This window comes from Mesocricetus auratus, unplaced genomic scaffold (genome assembly GCF_017639785.1).
Source record: "Mesocricetus auratus isolate SY011 unplaced genomic scaffold, BCM_Maur_2.0 Super-Scaffold_100006, whole genome shotgun sequence".
Taxonomy (NCBI): domain Eukaryota; kingdom Metazoa; phylum Chordata; class Mammalia; order Rodentia; family Cricetidae; genus Mesocricetus; species Mesocricetus auratus.
The window spans coordinates 17,705,883-17,731,213 of record NW_024429190.1 but is presented as its reverse complement, the minus strand read 5'-3'; the positions used below and the strand labels follow the sequence as shown (position 1 = coordinate 17,731,213).

At 45.2% G+C, this 25,331-nt stretch overlaps 1 protein-coding gene across 2 annotated transcripts in view; it reads left to right on the top strand.

Annotated features, from left to right (window-relative positions):
• Stk32b (serine/threonine kinase 32B) overlaps positions 1-25,331 on the top strand; it is a 238,465-nt gene that overhangs the window by 39,083 nt on the left and 174,051 nt on the right. The window contains exons 1-2 of one of the 2 annotated variants that reach the window (XM_040747010.1): positions 21,110-21,396; positions 21,582-21,637. In XM_040747010.1, the coding sequence (XP_040602944.1) occupies positions 21,375-21,396; positions 21,582-21,637 (78 nt within the window). In that variant the 5' untranslated portion in view covers positions 21,110-21,374. Of the gene's footprint in view, positions 1-21,109; positions 21,397-21,581; positions 21,638-25,331 lie in introns of those variants that run through there. The other variant, XM_040747009.1, reaches the window with a different exon arrangement.

The following is a 25,331-nucleotide window of genomic DNA, read 5'->3' as shown; positions in this document are numbered from 1 at the left end:
TGATGCAGTACCCTAGGATATCCTTGGGCTCCTGCCAGACATGAACTGCAGCATCAGTTTCATTTGTAACCTTATGCCTTCTTTTTCAGCAATACTGCATCCTTGGGTTCCAGGACACAGAATGTGGGCATTAAGCCAGGTGGGGCATTTTTCTTATTTACTCTAGAGACTGTGTCCTGTTGGGAACATTAATGAGCTAAAGTCTCTGCTCTGTGAACTGGTGTGTATATGCGTATGCCTGTATTTGTGTGGTACGTGTATATTCTATAGGTGTGTGTGTGTTTACAACTAAGAGAGGTAAAAGGCTGGTCATGGAAAGAAAAACCCTGGGACATGGTTATATCTGATGCAAGGAGAGATAGCATGAGAGATGCTGAGAGAGCCTTGTGGTAGAGGTGTTATGTGAATATGGTCTTGAAGAATGGAAATGATTTCAGAGTAAAGCAGCTCAGGAAAATGTTCTAGGCAAAAGGAAGGGTCCAGAAACACAGTGACTATGATAGGGATGGATGAGTATGGTGTTAGAATAGTGAGTGGGGTACCCAGCTGCTGTATTTGGAGACAATGATCACAACCATGAGACACGGCCCCTTCCACTCATGAACTCCTGGGTTTCCATGAGGCACTGGCCCAGAGAGTGGGAAGCCACTATCCAGCAGACTCTACAGGACCTTGAGCTAGGAGTGGCCAGATGACTGGTTTTCTGACATCAGAAATCTGCATACTTAAATGAAATGTTAAGTTCTAAAACTCCATGTCTAACTCAGTTCTCTAAAGAAACTTACCAACTAGGTCAAGTAGTGAGCAGAGGACCTCTGTTTGTTACCTCCAAAGTGAGGCACCAAGAGGTTGAATGAGAAGTAGCAAGACCAGCATAGTCAGAAATCTTAAGTTCTTGACACCATGGCAAGGATGACATGACAATAGAGCCTTCTGTGGGAGGGATCTGGCTTGAGTGGGCTGAGCAGGCATTGTAGCAGTGTTGGTGTAGGGGACAGACCTCAGCTTGCTCAAGGTGTAGCATTGCAAGAACACTGGGGCACAGCTCACAGCTGCCCAGGAGAGTTGACACTGACTGGTGGCACCATGTCTGGTATTCTGATTCAGGCATTTATGCATTGTAGTTGCTCTTCTGGAAGAGAGCAACAAGGAACTAAAGAACCGAGGAAGCAAAAGAGAAGAATCAGAAAAACTGAAATTGCTCCTTTTGTCAACACCAGAAGAACAGCCATTTGGTTCACAATGAGGGGATGGGCAATTGTGATGGCCATTGATGCAGGAGTTTGTTAGAAACACTGTCTCTTTCTCAAGAATAGAATGATAGAAGTGATTATCCCTTTATCTTTATCTCGATACAATGGGAATTTTATTCCATCTTGTACCCCAATTATGACTATAATGACTTAGGCTTCTGAAAGACTTTAAAAAAATTCAAAACATCTCTTTAATTTGCATTTCCACCCTTTGGGGCTGAATAGTGGGCCATCCAATAATAGGCCTGAAACCCAGATTTCTGTCTGACAAGATTGCCGATTTACATCTGGAGTGTGCTCTTCTAATGAAGGCATTTTGGAGTGAAAGTAACACGGGAGCAGGAAGACGGGCCTGAGTTCTGTCACTTGTTGATCACTGGCCCAAACCCTCGTTTGTCCAGTGTCTGCTCAAGTTAGCATCGTCTTCCAGTAGAGGATAAATTTCATTATGCATCTGTTGGAAACCTGCTATTGATGGCATAGGAATAGAGGGGCAGGGGGAAGGGGTAGATCTTGCTCTGTTGATTACTCTTGTAGTTGTGGTGGAGTGCCTGACAGGATCAAATGCATGGGGGCGGGGTTTCTTTGACTCAAGGTTTGAGAGTGAAGGCAGCATGAAGACAGGCAGCTCTGGCCATGAGACTTCACTCTCTGGCATCTCTGTACAACAGAAAACAGAGACCAGAAGGCAAGTGAGAAGGCTCACCCCCAAGAAATCCCTTTCCTATAGTTGGGCCTCACCTTCCCAAATAGTGTCACTACCTAGGACCAAATGTTCAAATGTTTGACCCTGTGGCGATATTTCAGATTCGGACTGCATACTCCTTCTCTTTGCTAACTGAGCCACCTCACAGTTTAGTGGCCTGGGGAAGTTACTCCACACCGCCACGGCTCTGTTTCCTCACCTATAAAATCCACATCATCATATCTACTGACAGAGTCACTGTGAGCATCAGACGGTCTGCCCCCTGCAAAGCATGCAGGGAAGTAGGAGAAGCAGAGAGCTGGAACAATGCCAGTTCTGGGTGTTCACGCCATGGGGACCAAGTCTTCTGCTTAACGTTATATAATCCCAGTAATATGTCCTATTTTTAAATCCCATCACGATGGCGCTAGATCATTCTGCATCTTGTGTTTTTTTTTCTTGCTATCATTTTTCATGTTTACTCTCAGGATGTGGCTCATTTAGCTTGGCTGCTCTGCAGCAATCCCTCTGATTATGCCATGATTTATAGACTCTTTCTGCTGATGAGGGATATGAGCATCTTCATTTGGGTTTCCCAATGTACATCACAGGAGCCTGTGAGGCAAGTACCAAAAGACACCCATGAAGATGTGGTCACACAGCTGAGTCATGGAGTTTGCAAATCTTAGAACTGACGAGCTCTGAACAAGTTACTCCCCAGAAGGATCATTTCCATCAGCCTCTGCAGTCTAGCTGGTGTCCTGCCCACACCTAGCCAACATCAGCTCTCACCAGTGTGATAAAACAGTATCTCCCAGTGTTTACTTTTTAAGATTCACCTTGGTCAGATGTGGGGTTGGTGAAGGTCTTTTCCCATTCTGTAGGCTGACGCTTTTGTCTTATTGACTGTGTCGTTTGCCTTACACAAGCTTCTCAGTTTCAGGAGGCTCCATTTATTAATTGTCCATCTACTGGTGTTTTGTCTCCTGTGTCAGTGCATTCAAGGCTCTCACTTTCTCTTTTTATCAGGTTCAGTGGGTTTCATGTTGAGATGTTGGATCCACTTGGACTTGAATTTTGTGCAGGGTGATAGATATGGATCTATTTGCATTCCTCTACATCCAGTTATGCCAGAACTACTTGTTGAATTTGCTTTTTTCTCCATTGTACAGTTTTGGCTTATTTGTTAAAAATCAAGTGTACATAGGTTTGTAGATTCATGTCTGGGTCTTTGATTAAATTCCATTGATCAGTGTATTTGTTTTTATGCCAGTACCATGCTTTTTTATGACTATATGTCTGTAGTAGAGCTTGAGATCAGGGATGGATACCTCTGGCAATTCTTTTATTGTACAGGATTGTTTCAGTTATTCTGACTTTTTGGTTTTTACATATGAAGTTGAATATTGTTCTTTCAAGGCCTGTAAAGAATTGTGTTGGAATTCTGATGGGGATTGTGTTGAATATGCAGACTGCTTTTGGTAAGATGGGCATTTTTCTGACAGAGGGCTGATCTCCAAAATATATAAAGAACTTAAGAAACTAGACACCAAAAACCCAAATAATCCAACTTAAAAATGGGGTACAGATCTAAATAGAATCCTCAACAGAGGAATCTCAAATGGCTTAATCATTAGGGAAATGTAAGTTAAAATGACTCTGAGATTCCATCTTACACCAGTCAGAATGGTTAAGATCAAAAGCATTCATGACAGCTGATGCTGGAGAGGATATGGAGAAAGGGGAACACTACTCCATTGCTGGTGGGAGTGCAAACTTGTATAGCTGCTTTGGAAATCAGTATGGTGGTTTCTCAGAAAAATTGGGAATCAATCTACCTCAAGACCCAGACATACCACTGTTGGGCATATACCCAAAGATGTTCAATCACACCACAAGGACATTTGCTCAGCTATGTCCATAACAGCATTATTTGAAATAGCCAGAGCCTGGAAACAATATAAATACCAAAGAATGGATAAAGGAAATGGGGTATATTTACACAATGGAGTATTATTCAGCTGTTAAAAACAATGACATCCGGAAATCTGAAGGTGAATGGATGAAACTAGAAAAAAATTATCCTAAGGGAGGTAACCCAGAAAGACAAACATGGCGTGTACTCACTAATAAGTGGATATTAGCTGTAAAGTAAAGGACAGCCACACTACAATCCACAGATCCAGAGGGACTGGGTAACAAGGAGGTCACAAAGGGGGATGGATGGATCTCCCTGGGAAAGAAAAATGGAAGAGATCTCCAGGGTAGACTCAGGGTTGATGGGGATGGGAACATGAGGGATTAGGTTGAGGGGGTGAACAGAGGAGGAGAGTAATGAAAGAGATGTCTTGATGGGGGGCATTATGGGAGTCAGATAGAAACCTCGTACAAGGGAAATGCCCACAAATCTATAGGAATGAATGCAATAATGGATAAGCAGACTGCACTGATCATTTTCTGTAATCAGATTGGTGACTACCAATTGTCATCAGAGAGCCTTCATCCAGTGACTGATGAAAACAGATGCAGAAATCCATGGTCAAGCACTGGGTGGAGCTTGGAAATCATGTTGAAGAGAGAGAGGAAGGATTGTGAGAACCAGGGGAACCAGGTTGTCTCAGGGGAACCCATAGAAATGGCTAGCCTGAGCTGTGGGAGCCTGAAGATTCTGGACCAACAGCTGGGGAGCATTTGTGGGACCAACCTGTGTGTGACACTTGTGTGGCTTGGACTGCTTGTGGGAGTGAGGCCTGTCCATGGTTCTTTGGCTGGCTTTGGGGATCCTGTTCCTCATACTGGGTTGCCTGGCCCAGCCTTGATACAAGGGGAAGGAAGAGCTTGGTCCTGCCTCAACTTGATATGACATGCTTGGTGATTCCTCTTTCTGAACAGAAACAGAGGAGAGGATTGGGGGAAGAGGCAGGAAGGAGGGGATGGGGGAAGGGGGAGGCTGAAGTCAGGATGTAAAGTGAAATTAAAATAATAAAAATATTTACTTTTTAAATGAATATGTGTCTATGTGCAGATATGTGCATATAAGTGTAGTACACATGGAGGCTAGAAGTGGGCCTTGGATGCCCTGGATCTGGAGTTCTGAACAGTATTAACCAAAGAACTACAGAATGAGACAACCAGCCAAACCCTGCCTGTCCTTTCTGTTGGATTTACTGAGAGAGAGAGAGAGAGAGAGAGACAGAGAGAGGGAAGGAGGGAGGGAAGTAGGAAGGGAAGGAAGATGTGAGGGAAGGAAGAAGGGAGGAAGTGAGGGAGGGAGGAAGGGAGAGAGAACTCCCCCCCTAACTCTGCTTGCTTTCCTTGAGATTAAGCTCATTCCAGTGTGGGAAATTAAAGGCTCAGTTCTTTGAATTTTTAGAGAAGTTGGCCTCTTTGCAAACTCCAAAGTTTTTCTGTGATGTCTTTGTTTCTTTTTTTTCTGATTTACACTCACTGTGGCTCATTGTTTTTAAAAATCCCATCATTTTAGTGAACCACAGCTGTACTTTCTAGAAACATCACAACTACGGAGACAATCACACAGATCATTGGCATCCAGCTTTGGTGTCTTTGCAAGGTGAGCACACCTGTGTGACCACCGCTTACTCACTATGCTCAGGACCTTCGTATGTGCCCTCCTCTATCCACCTGCTCTCAAAAACGCCAGGGCAGTGGCTTGCTTACCACCATTTAGCTTGTCCTGCTTTGCAACTCGGCGTGTCTGCAACTCTGAGGCCAGTGCTCCTTTGTAACTGATTTCCAGGGGTCATCTACACTTTTCCTTGCATTCGCCTACATAGACGGCATCCTAACACCTGGCACACTGCACTGTACATGCTTAGGATTTACAGTGCTTCCATTTTGAGGCGGAACAGGTCACATATACATCCTACACCTGTGCCTGTGAGCTTTGAGACATGCATTGAAGTGGGCACAACTTCCTGAGTGCATGCTCAGCTTTGGTTAGCAGGGTCAAAGAAGTTTGCCTAGACTTCTGTAGTGTTTGCATCAGGACTCTCTCAAAGCTGTCCTTTTCTGTTCTCTGAAGACTGCATGCAGCCCCAGCTCTATCCACCCTGGGTGAAAGCACCCATATCAGACCTTCAGGGTCTGAAGATCATTTGTGGGCTGGGTGGTTAATTCTGGGTTCAACTTCTTGATGGCTACAGCACTCTATTGGTCACCATTTTCAAAAGCAATGAAAGGAAGGAAGGGTTTTTTCCATTCACTGTTCAAGGGTGCAGTCCACCACTGGAGGGGGCAGATCATGGCAGCAGGAAGCACAGGGGATGAATGCTGGTACCCACTGCCCTTTTCCATTTTATCCAGTTCAAAGTGGCATTCACATTCAGAATCGATCATCCTACCTCATCCTGATCTAGATAATCCCTCACAGGGATGCCCAAAGCCTGTATCTAATAATTCAAGACCTTGTTAAGTTGACGGCCAATATTAACCAATTTGAAGGGTTATTCAGCTTCTCCATGTGTTCTCTCCTCTACCAGGGGATGAAGTGACCTGCAGGGTGGACACTCCAGCTCCTGCTGGTTTGCACACCACATGCCCTGGGCTTCAGGATCATCTGCCAATGCATAGGACTTCTTCACAGAGGAGGCTGATTTTCTACCTCTTGGAATAATAACCAGAAACCATGAGTGAAGCCAGGAGTTGACTAAAATAATTAGGGAAGAAGAGTTCTGTGTAAGTGTGGAGCACTCATTAGTCTTCAAGGATGGGAACCTTTAAAGGCCATTTCTGTGTAGACACCTGGCTGGAGCTGCACCAGGCTGCATCCATTAGCAGCCACCAAGCCCCATGAAGGAGGCTGTTCTTCTCTCTGCCTTTTCCTTAATAGCTGCACTTTCCTGGCGCCCTTGTCCAATTAAAGCTGACTGAGGCCATATTTACATCGAAAGCCTTATCAGACAGTGACACTATGTCCCCTCTTACCTGCCAGTCCTGGTGTCTCAGACTCTCAGGTCGTAAAGCCGGAAGCCTTTGGCACTGTGGTCTCACTTTCCTAATGAGGGAGCTGACATGGGGAAGGAGAGGGCTATGTCAAGAATTGGCTGCTCCACCACTATTCACCCAACAGACTCTGAGAGGGACACAGAGGACACAAGGAGACCAGCGACTTTGTTACAGATAGTCACAAGCTAGTAAACAAATTCACTGATAACCATAGACTATAATACGTGCCCGGAGGGAGGTACTCAGGGTGCCATGGTGCACACTGGATAAGACAGCTTGTTCTGCAGCCAATATGAGTGAACATGGGCCTGGAATTCAGATTCAGGTCCCCCCCCCACATTCCAGGCTGCAATGTGGTAACTGTTTGATGAAGTTTTTAAAGTAGTGGAACAAAGAAAGGCACAAGTCAACCACATTGGTGGGGCGTTAAGAAGACAGGGTAGAGCGAAGTAGGGTCATCCCTCAGCCATAGGCTTCAGTCACTGTCTGATGCCACTTTTAGCATATTGGTTGGTAGAAATTAGGGTTTTGTTAAGACATTCTAAAGGGTTTTCTCTATTAGTCACAGGACCTTAGGTCAAACACAGAGGTAAGCAAAGAACAGCCATTTAAATGGCTAAAGATAGCCCAAGATAAACTGTAATTAGACTTTGGGCCTGCAGCATTCCAATCTCTGTACCATCACTGATGTTCTAATCATGTAATCAGCTTTTTAGAAGTTTCAATGGAAGGTTTAGTTATTTCTGAGAACCCTTCTTCACATTAGGTGTGAACCCTTTGATGGCAGTGTCTCAGTTGGGCTTTTCTAGAAGTGAACTCTAAGAGAAAGATCCAGCTAGAAGAGGTGGCCTTTCTAATGTGGTCTCCAGACACGTGGGTGAAGGCGAAACGAGGCAGGAAGGAGCGAGCAGCCACTACAGGCTGCATCGTCATGCATGGCACGGTGGGAACACAGGATGCTGTGGGATTTGAAGAACAGTGGAGACCAAACTTCATCATCACCCCACCCTGTGTTACAAGGACCTGGAATGCTATCTACTCATGCCTGCCAGTTACTGGATGAGAGCTTCTTCCAGGACCCTCCAGAGTCTGGCTTTCCTACCTGATATACAGCACACAGCAGCCTCCTATCACAAAGAATGCCCTCAAGTGTAGAGACAGATGCAGGTTGTAACGTAAGGACAGACAAGAGGAAGGTAAGGAACAGACAGTATCTGCTGCATGATGCCATTAGAACTTTCCAGAGATGGGATGCAGGTTCACAAAGAATTTTGTTATAAAGAACTGACTCACACAGCAATGGGGCTGTGAAGTGCCCAGAAGAGCAATTGACAGGCTTGAGGAGAGGCAACAGGGACAGCTCAGTCTAAAAGCCTGCAGGGTCCTGACCCACAAGCAGCTGGTGGCTCAGCTCAAATAATAGCAGTAGCTGGAGCAGGAGGGGCAGCAGCTCAGTTCTGTCCAGGTCTTCCATGGACAGGATGGGGGCAGGCCATCCGTGTTGGAGAGGGCCAGCTGCCTTTTCCAATTGACTCATGCAATTTCCCCTCACTCACCTGGACAGCTGCCTTTGGAATAACGTGAACCACATATCTGGACACCCTGGGCCCCAGCCAAGTTGACACATTAAAAAAATCATAAAATTGGTTTCAGAAAGCATTTCTGTTGGGGAAGGATCTAAGCAGAGGCTGTAAAGGGAATCATGACTGGACACAGGAGTGGTCCAGAGGTGGGAAAGGCAGAGCAAGGCTGGCTCAAGGTGTCAACACATGAGTGTGACTTACAGAAATCAGGAGAATGTATTTAACTCCAGGGCATCAGTGAATGTCTTCACTGAAGAGTGAACAAAACAGAAGAGTGTGCTACTGTTTGATGGGAGAGACATTTAATAGCAATGGGAGCAGAACACACACACACACGTGACCTCAGTCAGACCGTCTCTACATACTGTGGTCCAGATGTTTGTGCCTATGGTGGTTTGTATTGATGGTCACATAATGAGATCTAGCATCATCTGGGAGAGAAGCCTTTGGGCACACTCTGGGAAATTGTTTAGATAAGGTCATTAAGGTGAATCTTCCTACCTTAATGATGGCTGTGCCATTCCGTGGACTTGGGTCTGGATTATAAAAAGAAGAAAACATGTTGAGGATCAAATTCATCTGCCCCTGCTTCCTGACTACAGATGCTCTGTGACCATCTCCATCATGCTCCTGCTGCCACATGTTCCTTACCTTGATGGGTTGCACCCTGAACTGTGAGGCAGACTAACCCCTTCAAGTGTTTGTCAGACATTTTATCACAGCAGCAAGTCAGGCAACTAATACAGACTCTGAGACCACTGTGATGGTGTTAGAACGTTGACCTCTGTGAGGTGAAGAGGTCATGGGAGGGGCCCTCACAGATGTGATTGTGACCTTATGAAAGATCTCAGAGGCACACCCCACCCCTTCTATCATATGAGGAAGTGGCAAGATGGTGGGAGCCAAAGACTTTTGAGCAGACGCCTTGCCCTTGTACATCCTGGCTTCTGGATCGTGAGACATGACTGCTGTCTGTTAGCTACCCACCCATCATACTTTGTTACAGCAGCTCCAACGACCTAAGGCACGGAGCGAACGCAGCAAATTGGCTGGTTTGTTACAAATGAAAAAGCGAATAGTCATTGTTGTGAGCTATGAAGAGCTGAGGTATGTTTGTTACACAGCATAGCAGTTATGCTGATTGATAAGCTTGTTAAGTGGAGAAATTGATCGTACCACCCCATGTGCTGTGCCTTCCCTCACCCTTCAAACTTCATCTCTCTCTTTTCCCTTTCTTTGCTCATCCTTCTCCTTGTCTCCCTTCTCACAGCTCTCTCCTTTTCTACCCCTTCCTTTCTCCTGGACCAGTCCACCCTGACAGGTTTCCCCTAGCTCTGGAGATGAAGGACATCATTTTCATCTCTGTCCTCAGCTGTGACCCTTTCTTACTTGTTCGGTGCTGTATCTTCAGACCCCTCTCTCTCCAGGGATGGTCATTGTTGAAGACCCACACCTATTGCCATTTCAAGATCTGAATGGCCTGTTGGCTGCACTTAGAATCATTTCTCAGACCCTCTGTAAACATCTTTCCATCCTCTGCATAGCTAATCTCCCCACATTGCCAAATGCCTGCCCATCCTCCCATCTCAGTGGAAAGTTCACTTCTCCAAGGAGGCCCCTGGCCCCAGCTGTGGCCCTCCCTGTGAGACCTCTTTCTAGTATACTGGGAACTTTTCTTACAGATGGCGGGTTAGAGTCCTAGTTGGTGTGAGCTAGATGTGAGGGTCCCAAAAGGCATAAATGATGCCTGGCTCATGCTTCTGGTGCCTCTAGAACAGAATGCCTATGATAAAAAAATAAGCTTCCAATAAACATGTCACTTGAATCTGCAGAAGATATGACTGATGCTTTCCCACTGGAGAGCTTTTATTAAATGCAAGATTTTCTTTAGAAAAGAGTGAGCAGTAGAAACACAACTCTCACTTTCCCTCTGTTCAAATCTTTGGAAATGATTACCTCTGTCTCCTACTGAAAGCAGGGAAGTGGACACCAAGTGGCCATCTCCCCCAGAACAAGCCATTCCCCAGACAATGAGATGTGTGATACTGTCATTGGGAGCATTGTGGGTTCATTACTCCATGGGGCAGTTGCATGCTGTGCATGTCACAGGTTGGAGACTGTCCTTGGCCAAGATTGCTTGGCCCCTCCACCCAACATAAGAATACAAGTACCACAAAGTGTCTACCTGGCATTCTTGGGAGTCCGTGGCATTCAAGACACCTGATTGGTACAGTCATCAGACATTCTTAGAGACCTCTGAACTTGCTCCAGGTGTAGTAGTGAAACCAGTATTTTGATAGTCAGAAGACTAAGGTTTGGGGAAGTTTTCATTGTCACTTTTTAGTGGGTCATTGCCACCCTTGATTGGCTTTGCTGTACCCAAGTGTGATGTGAAAGGGATGTTTGCTCCTCCCATTGCTCCCAGAGCCTCACATGATTACAGTGCTCAGTGTACTGGGCCCAAACCCAGGCTAGGTTCAATCCTTATGTGAGCATGCTCCCCAGAGCCTCCCTTCTTTTTTCTTATTTTCTTTCTTTCTTTCTTTTTTTTTTTGGTTTTTCGGCTGGTCTGGCACTCACTCTGTTGTCCAGGTCCTCTTTGAGTTCATCATAGTCCTCCTCTCTCAGCCTCATGAGTCCTGGATTACAGTCATAGGTCTCCATGCTCAACTTGAAGAAATCTTTAGTTTCTCATCCCTGCTGGATTGCTATTGGTGGCACACCAAGTACCGTAAGTAGCAGCGTAGATGCTGAGCCTGCTTGCCATGCCCCTGGTCCTACAGGGGAAGCTCACAGTCCATTTTTGACTAAAAAGCTGACTTTGCTGTATCATAAATGATTTTTATTATGCTGAAATATATTCCCATGCCAAGAGCTTGTATAATGAAGATATGTGGGATTTTATTCACTTATTTTTCTTTTAAATTCACCTGTATTCACTTTTTGAAGTAGAATGTGGCTCCTGCACCATGATTTAGTTCACAGGCTTTGCAGAGTGATTTTCCAAGCAGTGTGACAAGTCCTAGGCAAGCTCAGGGCATAGTGCCTCAGAACTTTATGCTATAAGCCAAGCCCTGTTGGGAATTCTTCCCTTCAAGCTGGTGCATCTTAAGGCTTCTATTCTAGAAGACAGTGTGCAGACTGAACTACAGGGGATGGGGAAATCTAAAAGGGGGATTCTAGAAGATGACAATCGCATGGTTTTCATCTGTTTAGATGGGCTCCGGTTTCCATCTTTTATCTGTTGTGTGGTATGTGGTGGTGAGATTTGCCTGTCTAGATTCATCCACAAGTGTTCCTTCCAGTGTGCTGTTGGTTTCTCTGCTGACACCTTTTTGAGGGCCTTTTCAGTATCTTCCTCAAGGGGAAGAGCTTTGGTTTTCTTTCCTTATAGCCTGTCTGGATTCGATGTCAGGACAATTCTTGTCTCATGAAATAAACCTGAGAGTTCCCACCTTTGAGTTCTTTTGCAAGAGAAGGATTGACATTTTTTTGCAAGAGTTTGAAAATGATTGGCAGCTCTTCTCTGTTCAGTTGAATTTTCCAGAGAGGCTGTCTAGCCCCAGGCTTTTCTTTGGGGAAGGCTTTCCCCCACTAATTGAATCTTCCTGCTTGTTATTGCTGTGTTCATGTTGGCTGTTTCTTCGTGATTCAGTCTCGGTTGGTTGTGAATTTGTGGGACTTTATTCATTTATCCCATGTTATTCTATTTGTCAGCATAGACGGTTCCTAGAAGTTCCTGTGCTTATGTAGTTAGAGGGGTGAAGTCCCCACATGTAGTTAGAGGGTAGAGTTCCCATGCTTATGTAGTTAGAGGGGTTGGCTGCACTGCTCACTGAAGCACACATCAGATCCTTGAGCCTTCCCAGGACCTGTGTAGTCACTGTTCTCCAAGTAGAGAATGTGTGCATGTTTTCCTCTTTAAAGGAGGACAGGGGTTTCATCCCTCTATTCTTGTCTCTGAGGCCACTGGCTTTGAGAGGCCAGCATGCTCAGTGGAGCCCTCTGCTCTGGACACCCGTGGACTCCTTCCCTGTTTATCATCACTCACAGTGGTGGTCCTCATTAGCTCTCATTTTCTACCTTTTGCTACTGGAGGCTGGCCCATCCTAGGCATCTGTCCCCTGTCTGACACAGGTGGCTATTCTATCACAATAAATTTTTGTCCCCATTTGCTTAGTGCAGTGTTTACAGACAGGTGACCCGAAAGGTGAGGACTGTAAATGGAGTTTGGGCATTAACTCTACATGCGCTGCTTCTTAACCTGTGGCCCATTATCACCCACTCCCATGCAAAGAGGCTTGATTCTTCCTGCCATAGTTTTGAATCCATATGCACATCTATGCAATCTGAGTGCATTTGAGTTTTACCTGTGAGACCCTGGGGTTGCTTCCCCACATCCCCCCCTGGTGGGAGGATGACAAAATCAATGTCTAAGAAAGGCAGGCAGGCTGTGTCATTTCTGACACCCAGGAAAGAAAAGTACAACTCGCCTAATGGGGCTCTGAAAGCATACCAGGACTGGGCAAAACGATTTTCCATTCCCATGAACAGAGAAGGGAGACTTGAACCATTTTCATTGCAACTTCATGAAAATGTGTGCTTTAGAAGGCTGCTCAGCCTCGGGGAGTCGGGGAGCCTTGGGAGACTTGTGTCTGGCTTTGCTTCATCACAGATATTGTCATTTTCTTCAAACTTCTGTTGGCAAGTTTCACCTTCTTCCCAGTAGCTGACAAAACCCAGCCATGTGTTCGACAATTTGTGTTATGACTAAAGCCTTCTTCCAAAAGGCTTTGTTTTCACAGTTTGTTTAACTCCTTGAGCATTTCCAGTTGCAGAAAGAATGCACTGAGCTGTTGAGTGGGAGGACTATCACACACCGTGAAAGAAGCTTCAACGGATCAAATGGTGTGTTTCACATTCTGAGGCTGATACGGAGATTGAAGCCCCAGAAGCTGCTATTTTTGCCTGGACTCCATCATTTCCTTTAGGTTTTAATGGTTTCCCTCCTCCAAACACATTTGTCTTAACACCCAGCCACTGTGGTGACCATAGTTTGCCCCTTGGCTTTGACCTTCCCGGTGGAGTGCTCCCTGCTTTCTAAGGATCTAAAATTTCTACTATGGCTATGTCTTTGCCAGGTGATATTAGTAGTCCCATCTTGCAGATGTGGAAACAAAGCCCAAGGTTGGTGGGTAGAGGGGCTGAGATGTGAGATATGTGCTCAGTCTTGATGGCAGAGTGTCTCACAGTGACAGTCAGGGGACATTCGTTCTATCTAGGAAATAAGCCCAAAGTACATTCAAGAAGCCAGCCATACATGTGGCTTATGAATGTCATCATCTTATAAGGACATCAGGCAGGTGTTTTAGAAGTATAAGGCAGTGAATGGAGGATGCTTGCTTCTACTTGATAAGGTGATAAGTAAAACTATTAACTGTATCAAAGTAGCATCTTACTTTTCTGTTGCCCCAGCTTTCTTCACTGCTCATGGGCAAAGTGCTCAGGAAGATCTGACATCCACAGCATCTCCCTCTCAACATTAAGTGTGGGTGATCAGAGCACTTTTCTGTTTAGAAGGCAGCAGAATAGACATTTTTCTCCATGTCACCTGTCACCCTTTCCATTCTGCTGCTCAGCAACTGAGTCAAAAAATATCACTGGGTGTTCCTCCAGTCATGCTAGGCCCTGACCCCTGAACTGCTTTTCCTCCAAATGAGGCAGATAGTCAGCTGTCACTTGGTAGAAACATCTGTGGTTTAGGTATTTAGGGAGCTTCCCTTTGAATTATTGTCCTGAGCACTGGGAACTTTCAGGGGGTACAGTCACATGTCTTCCGGTCCATGTGTTGAAATCAAAGCTCTGGCTCAACTCTACTGGGGTGAGGAGCAGAAGGTGCAATTTTGATTCCTAAAGTTTATGTCTATGACTCTGACAGTTGCAGGTGTGTTCACCAGTGTGGACGGACAGATGCATTAAATGAGGGCTGGAACTTCTGGTCACCACTCAGCTTTCCTTCACTGGCCATTCTTTGTGTTGGGGGTTCTTGTGGGTACATTGAGCTGAGTAGCTCTTCCCTCCCAATGCCCATCCACATGGAATCTGAGAATGGGTACAGATGTGGAAATAAGTTTTTACTGGTATAGTTGAAAGTATCCAGAAGCATCCTGGACATAGGGTTCACACCTACATGTGAAGTGGCTGAGTATGGAGAATGAAGAGACACATGGGGGAAGCCCAAGAAGGTAGAGGCAAGGGCTGGGGTGATGCAGAGACACGATTCAGAATGCCAAGGACTGATGATGGAGTTAGGGATGCATTCATGGATGGCACAGACCAGCCGGCACTTTGGCTCTGGACTTTAGACCTTTTGAACTGTAGGATAATTAATTCCTGCTGTCTTAAGCTCCTTGGTGACAATTTGTTAGGGCTCTCCCAGGAAAGAAATACATCAAGGCAATTTAACTTGCCAATTTAACACAATCTAGAATTCCCTTGGGAAGGGAACCTCTGCAAGGAATTGTCTGGATTAAGTTGGTTTGTGCATATGTCTGTGAGGGGCTGTCTTGGCTACACTCACTGAGTCTGGAAGACATGCTCACTATGGGTGACACTATAGCCTGGATTGTTTAAGAGTGGAGAAAGTGAGTTGAGCACTAGCAAGCATGAACTAATCCACTGCTCTCTGCTCTTGACTGCAGATGAACTGTGTTTGCATCCTTGACCCCTGCAATTATAGACTATACCTGGGCAATTAAACTCTTCTCCCTTAAGTTGTCTTTGTCATCACATTTTGTCACAGCATCAGGAAAGAAAATGAAGACATTAGGCACCCAAGGAGGAAGGACAGATTGACAGTTGAGTTCCCAGGCTCTCTTGGAAGCTTGTCTAATCATGAATTTTACACCAGCTCTAAATTAACTTAATGTACTAAAGTTTTCTGCCGTATTCTACCCATATGAATTAGGCGTGCAAATTCCTAGCTGCTTACAGATTCAGTGTTTTTGCTGATAAGAGTGTAGACTGTTAGAAAAAAAAGGCTTGGGGTGTTATTAAACACATTTATCAACAAGGAAACAAAACTCTTTTTAATGAGGCTGAAAGCAGGGCTGCAGCTCTGTGAAGCAAATCCCAATCCCAGCTTCTCTATTCATGTGTGGAGTGTGGGGCACGTAGTCAGAGCAGGACCATGTGGAGTGCCTACATCAAACCCAGCCTTGACCCCTGTATCAGCCCTGCCAGCCAGCATGGACACTGGCCAGGAGCAGACTCTCCAGTGGAATTTCTCAGCTTTGGGCAGGAATGTGAAAGAGACCTGTCTCATCTCAGGAGCAAAAGATGGGAAAGGTTGCATTCAGAGCCCAAGCCCACAGATCTACAGAGCCGTTGGGATTGTGGTATGCTTGGAGTTTGCAGGATGGATCTGGTGAAGTACAGCATTTGGATGAAGCACAGTGGGCAAGAGGAGCTCAGGGGATCTTTCCAGGAACCTCCAAGATACCAACATCCTCAGACCCTCAATTGACTTGCACAAACTGCAAATGCATCCTCCTGTTTGTTTTAACCAGGAATGTCCATCCTCCATCCCATTTGCCACATGTGGCCTAGGGTAGTAATGAATGCAGCCTAACACAAAATTCTAAATTTATTTAAAGCATTCAGTCTTTGTTTGGTTGTTTTGTGTAACTCAATTGTGTGGTTTGGGGCTATGAACTTTGTAGATGGTGATGCTATATTGCAGTGTCCCAAGAAATAAATGTGTGTGCTCTCACAACCCATGGGTCAGAGATTGGACACTCTTGCTTTACGCAGCTCTAGGTAACTTCAGCTAACTCAGGGTAGATGCTGTTGAAGTGCTGTTACACTGTATTGTTAGGGAATCCTGACAAGAAAACAGCCTGTGGATGTTTAATACACAGTTTTTCTTCCCTATGTGATGGTCAGGTTTAACTGTCCACTTGATACAATCTTGGATCACCTGGGCAGAGAGTTTCACTGAAGGATTGTCTAGGTCAAGTTTGCCTATGGGCATGTTTGTGTGGTTGACTTAATTAATTGAAGACCTGCCCAATGTGGAGGGCATGATTCCCTAGGCACTAGATCCTGAACCATTTAAGGGTGGAGAAATGAAGATGAGCACAGTGAAGGACTACAGCTCCTCTCTTTAAATCAGGGCATTTTGTTGCATGAGCATAAGTGAAATTAAAGCACTCCAGTTAGCTGAGTCCCTGGATGGTAACCATATGTGTATAGTACTCAGAGTACTGGCTGTAGATGGAGTTTCTGTTCTACCTTGTCCCACTGTCCTTCAGCCCCAAGTAAACATACGGACACTTATATTAATTATAAACTGTTTGGCTGATGACTCAGGCTTCTTACTGGGTAGCTTTCTCTTAATTATTAACCCATAACTATTAATCTATGTATTTCTACATGGCCTTATCTTACCAGAGAATGCTTGGCACGTCCTATCTTCCAGGTAGCTACAACAGCATCTCCCACATGGTTCACTCTCTGCATCCTCTCCCCAGAATTCTCCTTGTCTGATAGCCCCACCTATACTTCCTGCCTGGATACTAACCAATCAGTGTTTTATTCATCAACCAATAAGAGAAACATATATACAGAAGGACATCCCCATCAACTGACTCTTCCTAATGGAGACCTAGCAGTTCCAGGTTGGGTGAAGACCTTAAGTCTGTAGACTTGAACTAAGCCAATGACTTGCTGAGAGACAAAGTCAACACTCAAATTGCCATTTCTACTCACCATGGATGAGGATACATAGTGACGGCCTTCCAGCCTGGAACTGAGGTCTGCAGTTTTAGTGCCATTAGCTTTGACTCTCATCTACTCAAGAGCTGACCTTGGTGTCAAATGGAATGGGAGGCATGAAGCCTAGAGTCCCATTCATTCCCAGTACCACAGAACTGGATGTGGCAGCACATGCCTATAATCAGAGGATCAGAAGTTCAAGATCATCCTTGAGTACACACAGGGTTTGAGGCTAACCTGGGCTGCATGAGACTGCCTTGAAAGAACAGATGCAAGGAAAGGAGGAAGAAAACCAAGAGGCACTAATTTGACTGCACATCTTTCCAAATAACTTAGCACATCACCAAGGTTTGCTCATGTGAAAGTCTCCCTGCCCCCATTGGATTGCAGTCTGCTAGCCTCCAAGGCATGTTCTTTTCTCTACCTTTTCCTGGTTGTCTGTGGATGTCATCTCAACTCAGTTTCCCAGGGGGATACACCCCAGCAGGAGTTGGGTCTGATTGTTCACTATAAGCAATTACAGGTAGGGTGACTGGTTAAGGGAGGAGACATTTGAGGCCTGGGATGCAGCCATGGTGGGGCCCCAAGGGTTAAGCCCTGCAGGCATAGGGGGCTAGGCTGGCACTGCGTGGGAGGTGTCCCATGGGGATGCGCTTTCAGAGGATACTGGGGACTCTGGGGGACATGAAGTTGTTTATCCACAGTGTAGGCGGCTGAAGAAGTTAATGGTCCTGGATGCTCAGCCTTAGAGAATCAGGAAAGAGAGGCAGAGGAGCCTGTTGGGGGTGTCAGACCTGTGACAAGCTCCCTGCAAGGATCGCAGACAGGACTAAATGACATTTTCTCAATCCATGTCATAAGTGAATGGCTGGATCTATTATCAGAAAACAGTAGGTCAACAGGGGTGGCAGATGTCTGGAGCCAAGAGATAAAGGTGTGCAGTGCAGTGTTGTTTCTTACATGATGTCAGCAAGCAGTGTGTGTGTGTGTGTATGTGTGTGTGTGCGTGTGGACTTCCTGATTTTTACATGTAACTTACTCAAAACAGCTTTAGCCAGTGGGACATTCTGCCTAAACACATATGAGCACCAGGGTCCCATAGTGGGTGATGCCATCCCTAGGCAGGTAGCCTAGTAGGGTGAGCAAGCCAGGGCAGGCAAGCCAGTAAGCAGCACCCCCCATGGCCTCTGCATCAGCTCCTGCCTCCAGGTTCCTGACTTGAATCCATGCCCTGACTTGCCTGCATGATAGACTGTGATCAGGACATGTAAGCTGAGACAAACCCTCTCCTCTCCAAATTTCTTTTGGTTGTGTTCATTATAGTAATAGAATGCAAACTGCCATACCCTCACAGGTTCATGTGTTTGAACACTTAGTCCTCAACTGGTGGTGATATTTTGGGAGATCATGCATTCTTTGAGACAGAGGGCCCAGCTAATGGAAGCTGCAGGGGGATGGGCCCTGAAGCTAGCTCAGCTTACACCCTTTCCTGTTTCCTGTTTGGCACCATGTGAGAAGCTGCAAGTTTCTTATACTTAGACCAGCCTATTCCAGATACTATACCTTCCCAGCAATGATGGGCTCTTCCCTCTGAATTAATGAACCAATGTTAAACTCTTAGGCTGTTTCTGTTAGGCATTTGACATAGTATTGAGAAAAGTAAGAATTATTTTTATCATACCTAGTATTAAGAAGGAGCACAGAATTTAAGCCACATCTCTGAGATCACCCAGTTGCTGAGCGACGGGATGCAAATCAAGGTAATCTAGCCTCTATACTGATGGCATAAATGACTATCCTTTTGCTCCACAGTAAGATCACAATGGAGCTCCAAATCCAATGATAAAAGAGGGCTTATCATCCTTTTCATGTGTCTGGCTCTTTTATCAAAAGGAATCTTCCGACAGCAGCTCCACCAGCTGAACAAAAGCATTGTTTTGTTTTGTTTTCTGATAGGGATAAAGAGCTGCTTCCTAGGCAGGGACTCAGCATCCAAGTTCTGGTAGTTCCTAAGTCATGCTCTGGAGAGCTGGCTATGATGCCTGGAGGGTGAAGACCTGCAGTGACATTAGTTCCTGAACCATGGAGGTTATTGTTAAGCTATGCACACGTCCCAGCACATGACAGCCACCTGCACTGTGGCCCAAGTTCAATGCTTTCCTCTTCTCCACTCAACTTGAGTGGATAAGAGGAGAAATGAAGAATTTCTGGTTCCAGTAAGTTATTCTGAAAGTAAACAGAGCTGCATTAAAGAAGGGAAGTTTTAATAGTTAACTGTTAACCCAGCCTCTCTGTTCTAAGCACGCCAGGGGTTTGACAGCTCGCTGGATTCTGACTTTGGCTTGGCAAAGTCTAATATACAAGGAACTAATTGTTTTCATTGATTTCCCCACACCCCAACTTCAATTATGCAGTGAGCTAATCAATCCCCTTCATCTTCGTAAATAGCATGTCTTTCCTAGTTACTGAGAACTGGCTGCAATTCAGTCAAATGCAAAAAATATTTACCAAAGACTTATTATGCACTTGGCACCATGAATATGGAGATTAGCTCACTCAATCACCCCTTCAGTTAATGAGTAGTTACAGAGTACCGAAGTGTGCTAAGCAAGGTCAAGGTGCTAAGGGAGTAACAGCAAATAGAATAATCATGACCCTTGACCCCAGGCAACTTAGAGCCTAGCAAAGAAAAATGATCAAGTCCCATTGAGCTACCCAGAATGGTGTGTTCAGTGGAAGTTACCATGCTACAAGACTGCATGCTTAGCTAAAAGTTAGGCCTGGTCCCCTCTCAGGACACAGAAGGTGACTGCACGGTGACAAGTGAACACTGGGAGAAGAGCATCAAATGGAAAAGGGACAGCTTTACGAGGAAGGAAGAGAGCTGTGTCTGCAGCATGCGGGAGGTGTGAGGCTGAGACCGTGCAGTTCAGTGAGGAGTATGTTCTCCATGGTTAAGACAGGGGTCAGGACAAGGGAGTAAACAGTGGACAGACACGATTATCACCATCATTACATGTGCCCCAGGGGAGGGCTGGGAGGTTGAGACGGCACTGTAGACATCAGGTGACAGAGGAAAGTAGAAATCAAAGGGGACTCAGGAGGGGCAGATGAAAGAGAACAGAAAGTAAAAATAGACCCATGCTGATACAGGACTAAAAGTGGGGTTGGGAGGGAAAGGAGCTGTAGATGCATCCTGGGCTTTGAGAAGGTTGATGCCACCAAGCCTGGGGGCTGCTGGACCTACTGAAATCATGGTCAGCAGAAAGGAGATACCACTCTGCCTGGGGTCTGTTGGGATTCAAGGTGGGTCTGAATGCCCTAGAGTATTCTGGTGGCAGGCATCAGTTCAAACTACCTAAAGGCCAGGGATACTTTTGGCAGGCTCTGGCATGTCACTGAAGTCTCTGGAGGTCATGAGAATACTTGTATGACAGAGAGCTGACAGATTCCAGTGTCTAACCCCTGGGAGGGAAAGTCTGAGTATACAGAAGCCATTGATGGGGTATTTGAGAGAAAACTTTGCCATAGAAGCCTGGTAGGTACCTTTGAAAGGAGAGAGGGAACATGGGGGTATAGTTCAGTTTGTAGAGTGCTTGCCTCATATGCACAAAGTTCTTGGTTCAATGCCTCAGTACTGCACAAACTTGGCCTTGTATCTGTAATCTCAACCCTCCAAAGGTAGAGAAAAGGGGAAATCTGGGTTACATGAGACCTGTCTGAAAATCAAAAGCGAAAGGAGACAGGGGTCAGGGGCGCAGAAGGTAGAGGACGTTCATGACAGTCAGCCACACATTGCTGACTTGCTTTCATGCAGAGGTTGGGGTGGAGTTCAGTCAGTGAGGCTGGAGGGTAAAGACACAGAGGCAGCTAAAGGGGGCAAGGGGTGGTGTGATTCAGAATGAGAACAGGCGGGCGGTGTGGGTCAGCAGCCTTAATGCTAGGCATTAGACACACTGTGTGGAAGGAGCAGGCTCTATGACTGTAACAGCAGGTGCAGGCAAGCTGTGGTCTGACTGTGAGAGCTCTGTCTGGAGAAGGGAAAATAGACTTAAGAATATGAAATCCAAATAGCTGAACTTTTCTGTTGTCACCCACCTTGGTCCCTGCAAGATGTTTCCTCTTATGCACCATGGTGAGATTCTAACTGTGTTTGGGAGAAAATGAGATGTCCTTCATCAGCCGCGCCTCGGTGGCCAGGTGCTGATATGAGATGGATGACACCGGTGGGCAGAAACCAGAAGGGCAAGTGTGTATTACGTGGACAACGTGCCTGAGAGGCAAGCCTGATCTGACTGCCACTTTCTCCTTTCTTTACAGTCAACTTTGACCACTTCCAGATCCTGCGGGCCATTGGCAAAGGGAGTTTCGGGAAGGTAAGAACAACCTTCTTTTTTAAAACAACAAACAAAATGTGGAAGTCTGGATGCCGGGGTGTCACGTCTGCTGCGCGGCCTGTGTCCGAGAACGTGCGGAGGGTGTCGGGTATTGAAAACACAGAGACTCGTTCAATGATATAAAGAGAACTTTAAACAGGCTCCAAAAAGGTTCAAGAAAACCTCCTAAGAAAAGCTCCCACCAGAGAAGCTTCTGCTCTCTCCTCTACCCTGGCTGGTTCTGCTCTGCCCCAGAGGTGGATGTGTGTGGGTTTTTGAAGGTGCGGTTAGTCTTTGGACAAGGTCGAGGTCAGGTCGGTTTCTGTGGGAAGGCCTTTCCCAGGAACTTATTGTATCATTTTTAGTAAACATGTTTTTACTAAACATTGTCTTACAGCTGCCTACTCCCAGGCAGAAGGGGAAGTGGCCAGGAACTTATTGTATCGTTTTTAGTAAACATGTTTTTACTAAACATTGTCTTACAGCTGCCTACTCCCAGGCAGAAGGGGAAGTGGGTCTCTGCTCAAGGTCTGGTGTTCCCACACCGGGGCTCGAGCATGTGTGTGTTCTGTGGCTTTGCTTTGCAATGGTCGCTGGGCACTTCCTGCTGACAGAAGGTTTCTATTCGGCAAATCTGAGACGCGAAAGGAAGCCTAAATGGTTTTCTTGGACTCTGGTGTATTTTACTCTGAAAATGGAATTAACCGCTAAGTCTGCTTAGGTGATTCCCAGTGGCAATTGTGCTAACATTGCTGGATGCCAGGTCTTCCTTGAAAAACTAAATGAGGAGAGTGGGACCTGGCTCCTCCTAACTTTACATGAGATGGCTCTTTCTGTCTCCTGGACATTTGGTTTTTAAAAAATTCACATTTGTGATTCTTGATTCTTTAGGGATAAATGTCATAAAAATTAGAAGGTAAGGGTTTTAGGGGAAAAGAGAAACTTCCCTTAGCAATAGTTGTTTGAGAAGCAAGGTACTCTTATACTCAAATGCTATTATTTACTTTTTCTGGATGAAGTGACTACAAAACTTAAACCCAGTAACTAGCAACTGTATGTTACTTTTCTTACTGCTGAGACAGAATGACTGATATAAAAAACTAAAAGAAAAAGGACTTATTTTGGCTCATGGTTTCTGGAGGTTCAGCTCATGGTCACCTAGTCCTATACACCATAGTGGCAAGAGTAGGTGGTGAGAGCTTTTATCCTTCTGGACAGATAGGAAGTGGGGATGGGTATAGGAAGGGATGTGACTATTTCCAGCTGCTGAGGATGCTGGGAGAATAAGCATTCTTCATTTTGAGCTTGTGATTGGGAAGTAAGTTCTTTGTAGAGGAGGGCAAAAATAAAGTTTGGAGTCACAGTGTCCTTGGGGTGCTCCAAGTACTGACAGATATTTTACTGGTGAAACATGGCCTTCATGGAGCAGGAACTCACCATGCAATGGCATAAATGGACAGATGTATGGACCAACATGCTCAGTGAAAATCCCACTCCTGAGACACAGACCCTCCTCCATAGTGAGACTTTTCTGGAGGTTTCTGCTTCTCCTTGACTTGGGAATCCCCCATGGATTCACAATAGCCATTCTAAAATGCAGTGTTGAGGATCAGTTCACTTAGCAGGATGTTCATGATTTGAAGCTGAGTTCTGCCAGTCTCCACATAACCACAGGCATTCTGGGGCCGCAAGGGCAGCCTACCTTTTCACACCCATTTGTAAGTTCTTCAGTACACATGTGTAAAAGTGTTAGGGATTTGTGTTTCCCAGTGAATTGTACCACTTGTTAACTGAACAGACCCTGGTGTCTTTGAGTCAAAGGGGTTCAGTGTACTGGCAGTTCAGCCAGTGTTTATAGAAGGGACTCGTCCTTACATAGCATCTCTGGGTAAACAGGAGATCCCTGTGGAGTCGCCACTGCAAGAAGGCAGTTAGTTCAATAGTGTTGCTGACCATTCAGTGCAAATGCTGCCCCCAAAACACTACGCCTTAAATAGCTAATTGTGATAGTTGGTGTGTAGCTTCCAGGAGATTTTATCAGAAAATCTTCCATCTGCTCAGAGCTGTATGTTCTGATCAGTATTTGTCAATTTGACATGAATTGGAGTCACCTGAAAAGAGGGAACCTCAATAGGGGGATTGCATCCATCAGATTGGCCCATGAGCATCATCCTGATTGATGTGACAGGTCCCAGTCTACTGTGGGTAGCACAATCCCTAAGCAGGTGGCCCTGGGTTGTATAGGAGAGCAAGCCAGTAAGCAGCCAGAGTCTCTACTTCAGTTCCTGCCTCCAGGTTCTTTCCCTGACTTCTCTGGATGACTTCCCTTAGACGGTAACTTCTAGGCTGAAATAAGCCCTTTCGGTCCCACGTTGGCTTAGGTCAGTGTTTTATCACAGCAACAGACAGCTAATCAGGACAGGTAATTTTACCTGTGTCTCCTGTCTTGTGCTTTTAGCGCTCTTGCTTTATTGAAATGGCTAAACTCCCCATTACGAGATGAGAAATCACAAGGATGGGGAGCTCTGTTTGGTCCTTGAGGTTTTTCTTTTTTCATGGTATGTATGTGCATGTGGTGTACATCCATGTGTGAGCACATGTGTGGGTGCATGTGTGCCCACACGTATGTAAAGCACTGAATTTCATTTGCTAATATTTCATTAGAGATGACCATCTCTTGGTCTGGGATGATGAAAGGCAAAAAATCAGCAAGTCCCAGCATTCAAGTCTCTGCTTCCTGACTGGATGCAATGTGACCATTTGTCTTTAGCTCCCAGCACCATGCAGTCCCTATTAAGATGAACTATGTATCCACAAACTCAAGCAAAACAAATCCTTCAGTAAGTTTTAGCTAGTTTTTTTTCTGTCACAGCAAAAGAAAAGAAGTAGCATCTTGTTGCTGTTCAGATCTGTGTCTTTGCTGATTTGGAGATGGAGTTGGTCATCTATTCTGAGACAGTTGTGTCCAAACTCACTGTTATATTCTTAGGATGAATAGACCCCATTATTATGAAATGACTTTTCCATCTCTGCTAATACTCTCATTTTAACTTTTATTTTCTCTGGGATCAACATAATCACTCTCCTCTATACTACTGATAATTGGCATATGTTTTATTTATTTATTTTTCATTCTGCCTTTCACATTAAAAATGAATACCATGAAGATAGCACATAGTTAGGTCTTGCTTTTAAAAGATCTATTTTACAAAGTCTGCCTTTTTAATTGAACTGTTCATTTGATTTGTGATTGATATAATTATTGGAATTGTTTGGCTTATATTTAGTGTATTTTTATGATTTTCTGCATCACCACTATTTTTGTTTTTCTGTTTCTCCTATCCTGCATTTATTAGACTAAATTATTGAGGAAAATTAGCCTACACAGAATAGGGATGTCATATGATATTTTATTAGGTAGAAATCACTTACATGAGAAGCCAAGAACCCAAAGTCAGCGCTTGCTGCTCCCCGAGACCCTACCGGAATCCCAAGAGAGAGCGAGTCCCCTTCCTCTTAGCTCTTTAGCCCCCGCATCTTCTACATACCTGTGACCACACCCAAATAGGCGTGGTCAGCACTACAGGTACGTAAGATCTCTCCCTACACTAAATATTCAGAACTTCCTTTTAATTTCTCTAGTGAGGCCATAGTTACACTTTCCTGCACTATGTTTTTAATTGTTGTTCTAGGA